General features: G+C 34.8%; 2 protein-coding genes across 2 annotated transcripts; both read right to left on the bottom strand.

The window, feature by feature from the left end:
- Positions 1-5,707: 5,707 nt before the first annotated feature.
- LOC107872111 lies at positions 5,708-6,208 on the bottom strand. The gene has a single exon (XM_016718906.1). The coding sequence runs from the start codon at positions 6,206-6,208 to the stop codon at positions 5,708-5,710; it is 501 nt and encodes a 166-aa protein (XP_016574392.1).
- Positions 6,209-6,273: 65 nt separating this feature from the next.
- On the bottom strand, positions 6,274-7,390 carry LOC124898621. Its single transcript, XM_047412256.1, has 3 exons — positions 7,148-7,390; positions 6,439-7,084; positions 6,274-6,338 (listed from the first exon to the last, which is right to left on the bottom strand). Exons 1-3 carry the CDS (start codon positions 7,388-7,390, stop codon positions 6,274-6,276), a joined length of 954 nt encoding a protein of 317 aa, XP_047268212.1.
- Between the last annotated feature and the right edge of the window lie 1,946 nt (positions 7,391-9,336).

The following is a 9,336-nucleotide window of genomic DNA, read 5'->3' as shown; positions in this document are numbered from 1 at the left end:
ATAGTGGAAGAAACAGTGCTGATGGGGATAATGATCCCTTGTCTGTGCCATCTCTTTCAAGGTTCATCTTCGTTGAGCGGTATGACCTTCAAACGATAATGGATGAGGTCGGATCTTTCCCGGCAAAGATATCGGTCAGATCAAGAATGGCTGCTTATCAAGATTTTCAGTAAGTTCTTGTCGACCAAGAGTTGAAGAAAAGATTCAAGCATTCCTGTTTTGGACACCTGAGAAACCTGCCTGAATATCTCAAGTTCAATGGGCAGTTGGTCCATTATTTGCTTTAGCAACGCATCAAGAACGATAAGATATGTCACGAGATGTGTTTCTGTGTTAACAACAAGATTGCATGTTTTGGCTTGAAAGAGTTTTATTTGATCACGGGGCTGAACTGAGCATCATATCAAAGTGAATAAAAAATAAAGAGCGCATTAGCAAAGGGGGAGAATTTTTGCTTTAAGGTGACGAAAAACAAAAACATTACGACGGCCAACTTGCTACACCTGATCAGAGGGAATAAGATGAACGAGGTTCAAAAGTCTAAGTGTTGTTTACTGTAGTTCTTGCACACCATGTTACTTGCAAAAGATTCAACGAAGGTTGTGGACACGAAACTGATTTGAATGGTTGATTCTTTGAGTTTCTTCGAGAATTATCTGTGGGGGAAAGAGATATTTTAACTGAACCCAGACTATCTAAGGAATAAAAATGACCTGAAAAAGTAGAGGGAAGTATTTGATGAGAAGCAGAAGGCATCCTATGCTCTATTCGAATTTCCCTGGGCATTCATGGTATCTACCATAAACCCTTTAGTGTGTTTATCGTAGATTCTTGTTTTATTTATACTATGTCAGACTCTGAGTTCTTTTTTCATTGATGTACTGCTTACAGGTTTGGATATACAAGACCTTCTCTCATCTTGGAAAATTTTCTGGAAAATTAACGGATAAGTCCTTTCTCATTCTCCGCATCCTCAATGGCACACTACAAAAAGTGACCAGATAATCGAAGGCGACCCAATCGGGTACAAAGGAAAAATTACCGAGGTATGAACTTATTTTTTACTATGCAATAATAATACTACTGTTGTATCGAATGTCATGCAATTTTAATTGATATTTTGTAGAACTTGCACTCGTACATTATCCCTACTCTTCGTGAGACGAAGATGGATTACATGATTTCCTTTGAGCCATATATGGATGAGGTAAAGAATAACGTCCTCAATGGCTTAAAGAAAAAGTTAGAAGGGGTGACTTTACTTATTTTAAATAAGGACAGTGATGATGATGGGGATTTGGGCGATAACCCCGTTGAAGTACGCGTTGGTGATGATGATAATCCAAGCATCTCTAAAGATGCAGCAAGCACATCATCCCCTGGGGCTCTTCATAAGCGTGTTGTTGCGCTCGAGGAAGTGGTGTTGGATATTGTTGCCTATATTAGAAAGCAAAGACTGAAGAAAAAAAATAAGATGAGCGACAACACAAGCAAGGTAACTTCATTCAATTAATAATTGATGTTGTTAATGAATTTTCAACTTTAAATATCAGCAACACTTTGTAATATGATGATACAGTGAATGTGGACCTTCGTGAATCGGAGAGAAATAAAGAAAGAGAACAAAGGAGTGAAATAGATGAGTTGGCCTCTGTTTTGGTGAGAGAGGAAAAAGAAGAAGAAAGGAAGGATGAAGAAGAAGATATGTGCCAAGAAGAAAGTCCAAAAGAAGCAGTTGCATCAGAAGCAGAAGAAGAAGAAGAAGAAGAAGCTAAAAAAGAAGCAGCAGTAGATATTGAGAAAAAAGGAGAAGAAGGTGAAGAAGCACCAGCTGAAGAAAGTCCAAAAGAAGCAGTTACAGAAGCAAAAGGAGAACCTGAAAAAAAACAGCAGTAGATGTTGAGAAAAAAGGAGAAGAAGGTGAATAAGCACCAACCGAAGAAGTACCAGCTGCTGCAGATGCTGAAATAGAAGGAGAAGAAGGCAAGCATGAAGAAGCAGCCAAAGCTGCTGAGAAAAAAAGAGCTGAAGCTAACCAAAAAGATTTGGTCATGGATATTGTAAGTGAAATCAATAGTAACATTTGTGTTGATGAGGAAGATAGGGAAAAATACATTTGAATGCTAATATTGTTAATGTGTTGTTGAATGATTGGTAGTTAGGATCGGACAAATATTTTTTTATTAGAAACATTATTTTATTTTATGGTAGTTGTTATGATTCTGCACTGAATCTGCCTCTATCAAACTGACTAGTGTTATTGCCATTTGAATATGCAGGGTGTTGTCATAGTTGGTGAAATGTATGGTTGATGTCATAGAATGCATACATAATCTTTCGTATACTGCTTGCATGGCCTATCATTACCATGCTGGTCGGTTTTAAGTTGACATGTTGTTTGATCGACCATGATTCTATCAAAAATAGTATTAACATTATAGAAAAATAGAAGTATTATTATTTATTCAATATCACTACATCCATGTTACATCTTTCCAAAGAACGAATACTAGCATTATAACACATAACATCATTTTTAGGCCATTCTCCCTTTCTTCGGCCAAAATCAATTTTTTTTAAGTTGATCCCTCTCTATTTTGGTTTCATGTAGCAACACTTTAAAGTGATCTCTCTATTCCTTTGATTCTTTGAACAAAGTCATCAGAAAATCTTTATTTTCTTCGCATTGTTGGAGCCTTTGTAGTATATTAAATTTTGCCAAGCCTTGAAAATTTGATGTCTCGGGTCTCATACTCAACATTGATGGACTAGTTGGCGGTAATAGATCATCAAGCCATTTAAAAAAAAATCATGTGCCATTATCCTAGAAAAAAATAATAATTACATAACGATTAACTTAACTTTATAAAGAAGACACACACCGCTTACCTTCACAATTGCACAATTATAAAATTTGTGATCTGGATTTGAGTTTGTGCATGATGTCCTCAGGGCAGCCGCATTCCCACAAAGACAAATTAGAGTATTTTTATAATTGGATGTTTGAGAGGCTTGAGACATTGTAGAATTTTTAAAAACAAAACAAAGAGAATGAAATAAAATAATGAGGGATGACCGACCTTATATTTGAAGTAAAAATGAAGTTTTGACACTGATGGATTATAAAAGTAGCCTTTTATTATCGTTAGAGCAGTAATTTATTTTTTGAACTAGTGGTGACACTTAATAGACCGTCGTAGATCATGGCTTATGTTAGTTATCGATTAGACTGTTTAGATATGCATCGATTAATATCCTAAGTATGCGTAGACCACGTTGATCGATGTGCACTGCCATAGTCACTTGGATATAGTTAAAAAATATATAAATAAATTAAAAATAAATGTAGTGTTGATTTCTACACATGTGAGTGAGTGTAAACAAGACACACAATCATATTAGAGCTTGTACAATGTTAATTAAGGAGTGTGTGGATTGGTAGTGGTTGAATGTTCAATATGCTAAGAGTAGTGTTTGTCAAAGCACAAGTATGTATTAAGGATATATATTGTATTGAGGATGATGATTGTTCAATCACTATCCATTCCACACACTATTTTGATTTAGGGGTGGTGCTGGAAGGAGTATGTGGAATGTGTAGTCATCAAATACAATATATATCTTTAATACATACTTGTGCATTGAGAAATATTACTCTTATCACATTGAACATACCCATCCACACACTTCTTAATTCACTTTGTACAAGCTCTAATATGATTGTGTGTCTTGTTTACACTCACTCACATGTGTAGAAATCAACACTATATTTATTTTTAATTTATTTATTCATTTTTTTAACTACATCCAAGTGACGATCTATGGCAGTGCACATCGATCAACGTGGTCTACGCATACTTAGGATTTCAATCGATGCACATCTAAAGGTGCAAGTCTACAGTCGACTAGTCTAATTGATGGATGACATAAGTCATGATCTACTACCGTCTATTAAGTGTCACCACCAGTCTATAGACCAGACTAATCGATGGACCCTCAAGATTATCTATTTATTTTAGTTATTTTGTTCCACCTGTCCTAAAATATATTAGTATCTGTTTAAATCATTTTTAATTTAATTATTTTGTGCCACTAGCCCCAAAATATGTAATTGTCTGTTTAAATTATTTTTATTTTAATTATTTTGTTCCACCAGTCCCAAAATATGTTATTGTCTGTTTAAATCACTTTTAATTTAATTATTTGGTTCCACCAATCCCAAAATATATTATTGTCTATTTTAATTTAATCAGTGACAGATCGACTCACATTATCTATGATCGACTACCATACAAGGTCGATGAATGACAAAGTATATGATTCATCATAGACTATATATCACTTTTTACAAAAACTTGAAATTAATAAAGTCAAACTACAGTACTGTTAATTGAATGAGACATACATATTTGAAATTTGTGTTTGTACAGAAGAATAACCACCATAAGAAAGAAAAATCAATCATAACAAATATGGTAAACATAATGTTCAAACTGAAATTGTTCATTAAAGTGAAACTGAACTTACATTAAACTTGTTCATTGTATTACTTGATAAAATTTACAGCAAAAGGGGGGAAATGGAAGAAGGTTTCTTCTAACAAAGTCCTACTGAAAAAGCTTCTTCAACAATGAACAAACCAACAAAAACTTAACAACATAAACAAAAAAAACAATAAACTAAATTATATGGATGATGGGGGGTGATGTAGTCATTGCCGTCCATTTCAAGATGCTCCAGAATTTCTTGGAGGAAACGAGAAATTCATCGGAGCTCACGCTCCAAGTAATGGTGGTCTTCTCCAAGGCCATAGAATAGCCGATCAAAATCATTTCGAAGTAGAAGCAAATCATAGTGACGAGGGGCAACACGTCTGATTAGGCGAAGGGCAATTCTGCGACTAGGCATGATTTCTGATGTTTTGGGAAAGAAGAAGAGGGCTTCTAATGTTTTGGGTTTAGGGACAAGTAAAAAGTTAATTATAAATAGGGCTTGTACTTATAGACCTAAAGACGGCGTCCTTTTATATATCTAACCAATGGTCAGTCGATGCGTGTAGGAATAGAAAATATTTGGTTTGTGTATACCAGCGGTTTTTCTTGAGAACAGATGTGTTTGCAACTTTTAATTAATTGGGAATAGGAAATAATGATTCAATGTATCTATTAGAAAGATATGGCGGTATAAATACCTACATAGAGTGTTTGATGATTAATCATATAACAAATATATATTATTGAATAGACAAAGTTAAAGATATACCATAGAATGTATGTAGTCTATCATAGACAAAGCTTTAAGTCGATAACAACTGAACGTTAAATTCTATTGAAATGCACATTTATACCCCAAAACAGCAGCTTTACAACTGAATTAAAATAAAGCCTATCTATGATTTGTTGGCCATGCTACACATGGTACTTTTATGCCCAAATTTCTTGCATATTGAACACCTATTCCTCCTTTTGGACTTGAATGTCTCACCGACGCCCTTAGTGCGTTTGACTTTCTTCCTTCCAAGTTTGGGATCATAGGGGGGTGGAGAAATTTTAGTGTCTAGCAATTCCTGTGGCACATTCTATTCAGCCTCTGGAGGGAAAATGTTAATTGCTTCCGAGTATGAGAGGAGGTAACTTGCAGCTTTATAAATTGGCGAAGAGCACTCGTAGATGGAGTTTCCATAACCTACACCATCTCCATACTTTGCTCACAAAGCTGCCATTGCATGTTTGCATGGCATTTTCATCAAGTCAAATTTTTGACAAGAACAACTCCTCTCCAAGAGATTGACCTTGGCAGTAACACCATTGTCAAACACTGTGTACTGGTTAAGAACCCTGTTTGGATTAGTCATATACAAGGAATCGCTCACACTCTTGTTATCCCTTAGGATCTTTTCCTCATAAGGAACAAATATATTCTCTTTACCATTGACATAAGCATACCGCTCCCTAAACTTTTTACCAAATTTTTTAGCAATTGAATTGAATATGTACGGCACGGGGTACTCTCGTTCATCCATTAAAACCGAGTTGAGCGACTCGGCGATGTTTTTGGTCATTACTTTATACCTATTGCCCAATAAGTGTGCTCTACTCCATTTTTGAAAACGGAGCACATTTTGAAGAACATGTGCTACCTCAGGGCAATTATACTTCAATTTCTCAAAATTCTCGCTAAACTCATCAAAGGAATACGCCTTTGCCATGGCGTAGAATAGATAAAAATGTTATCCATAGTGTTGATTTACACAGAGATTTTCAGTGAGGTGCCTCATGAAAAGTCCGTGATGTGCACGACTGTATACCCGAGAGAAGGAATTGGCGATGCTAATGTGCCTGTCGGAGATGACAGATAGATCTGGTTCATCTTCTATGATAGACTTCAACTTCTGGAAAAAGAAGGTCCAAGAAGCATCGTTCTCTTTATGGATGACACAAAAGGCAATTGGAAAGATGTGATTTTCGGTGTCCTGTGCAACTGCACTCAGCAACACGCCCCCGTACTTTCCATACAAATGTGCATCAATGGCAAATACCTTTCTCATGTACGCATATACCCATATGTAAGCTCCAAATGCTAAGAAGTAGTAAACAAACGATCCATCAATCTGGTTTACCATGATAGAGTAGGAAGACTCTGGATTCAACAACTCCACCATATGGGAAAAAACTGGCAAACAAGCATATCCGTGCTTCGGTGTCCCGCAAATAATATTCTTCGTAATTACACTTCCTTTCCAACACATCCAGTAGCTTACATGGCAATGCAACTCCTTTAACACAATCCTTTGAATTTCATTTATGCTTGGACCCTTACCATCCCAAAAATAATTTACGCATAGTGAAGCAATCAATTCGGATGTCATTTTCTTGTGCTTGTGGGTGGCGTGCTCAACACCGCACGTGTGCTCCACGACATACTTGTATATGTGAAATCTGTCTGAGGTTTCATACTTCCTTTCCCTTAACAACCAGTCATAACTAGGAGATACGCATTTCACCTTCAATAATTTAGTGCAGCTCTTCTCCATACGATAATCAAAAGACAGCCTCACCACTGCTCCGTCTAGTAAAATTTTGAGCTATTTTTTATCAGTAAATATTTGATCACGATAAAAATTGGTTCCGTCAAAGAAGGAATGTACTGGTTGGGATCCCGTTCCATAGTCTTCTTCCACATCTTGTGAGTCCGATGAAACATCTTCCATATGCACACAGTCATCTTCCACATTCATGGGATGATTGCCATCGCTTTCGTAATCATTCAAATTATCGTCAACTATCAGGCACCGAGGTGGGGACAGTGATGAATTCATCGGTCCTTCGAAGGACGTTTCGACTATATTTATCCATAAAACAGGCCTAAAGCCATCTGCATCAACATCCATCATATAGAGGGACATACGTGCATCTTTATTTATGATCATAGGATTCACCTTTTCCCTCGAATGGATTAGATAACTAATCACCACGTTGCTTACGCGCAATCTAGATCCCCGCTCTACTTTATGCTTGCAACCTATTCGTCGTATGAACGGTTGCGACGAACAGTAATGGGTAGTGTCACCTTAGTAAAAGATCTCCATTTCCAACCTTTGGGAGTATTCACCCATTCTCCCATGAAATCACCTGCAACTAGAACAAATTCTGCAATAGATATCCTAGAATTAACCTTTGGTCGACGGTAGATTAAGCTTAGGATCTATGCCGGGATGTATGCACGGTCGATGAATGACAATGACGGGTCAATGACTGCGCAAATATCCATATAGAAACTTAAAAATGCAAATATTGCTTCTAATCAATGGTCGTTGGGTTTATGGAATAGAGAAATAAACTCAGAGTCACCTCAGTTATTGTAATATACTTCTAAAGAGTTTTTAAATGATGTGACTGATTTAAAGCATTTTAACAATGGAGGAAGGTGTGCTTGAGAAGATAACAAACTAATGGGATAAAATAGATGCAATGGACGAGCTTATGAGGTTTGTGAACTGATTTAGAGCTGATCGCTAGAAAAAAATGCCGAAAAGGATGCCGAAATCAGAGCTTTTTTTGGAGGGAAAGAACCACCTTATATTTTTAGCTTTTAAATTTATTTTTTTATATTTTTGGAAACCTAGATATTTTATAATGATGGATGATGGAGTGGGTTGAAGTGTATTATTAAAAACTTGGGGATGAATTTGTTAAGTTAGAAATATTGGGTTAAAGTGTAGTATTAAAAACATTATGGGTGAATTTTTTGAGTTGGATAAATATGTGGTTATGGGGATTAAAAAGGGTATTTGTCAAAATTTTCACAACTTTTTAATAAACCATAAAATAATTTTCAAAAGAGCCTTTTTGGCCAACTTGCCCCCTTAAAAAGGGGAAGAGGAGGCAGTTGAGAGAGAATTATTAGGGGTAGGAGGTTGGATAGTTGTACTAGAATAATGTATTTTTTTAATTAAAATATATATATATATATATATATATATATATATAAAAATAAAATAAATATATATATATATATATATAAAATAATAAAATAATATTAAATAATTAATTTGTATATTTAAGAAAATACAATCAAAGTTTACAAATAGCCAAAAATAAATATAATTAAGGTAATACTTAAACTGCTAGTATATTAAAATAAAAAGAGAAATATATTTTTTTGAAAATTTTCTTCTCTCTCTTTTTTGTATTATTAAAAAAAATCCAAAAAACATAACTTAATTATTTATTTATTTTTAACTAAAATTTATAATAAAATAAAATAAGAACTAAAATAAATATTGGACAAAAATATAAATATTTAATACCAAAAAATAGGCTAAAATTCGGGGAGGGTCAAAAATCACGTGTCTACAAATATTTTGATTTGTTTACTATGCTTGTTTATTTCTTATTCCCACATTTGAAGAAGTATTCTAGATATTGTCTTTATCCATGAATTTATGTTACTTTCTTGCATTTTATTATATTTTTATTATGATTTAGATCAGTCGATCAATGATGTCTGTTGAGTATTCAGTGTTTTGGTAGTCATGCTATAGTTTTGCATCTTCTTCTGATGCAGATTTGAGTACAAATAATCTTTACTCACATTTTTATCCAGCTTGCTTTTAGAATTTGAAGATAGAGTGAACTTTAAGAGCTGAAGCTGATCCACTCTTCTTCTCTTATTTTATGACAATATTTACTTTCGAGACTAGTTGTATGTTTTGTACTATTTAGTACTCTTATTTTCATAGAGTGGCTCTTGTACCAACCTTACTATGTCATGGAATATTGTTTTACTCTCTCTCTCTCTCATTTGATATTTGTATTGTTATACTTGTACATCTAC

Source organism: Capsicum annuum, chromosome 5, assembly GCF_002878395.1.
Source record: "Capsicum annuum cultivar UCD-10X-F1 chromosome 5, UCD10Xv1.1, whole genome shotgun sequence".
NCBI lineage: Eukaryota > Viridiplantae > Streptophyta > Magnoliopsida > Solanales > Solanaceae > Capsicum > Capsicum annuum.
The sequence above is the reverse complement of the archived record's forward strand: the minus strand, read 5'-3'. Positions and strand labels throughout refer to the sequence as shown.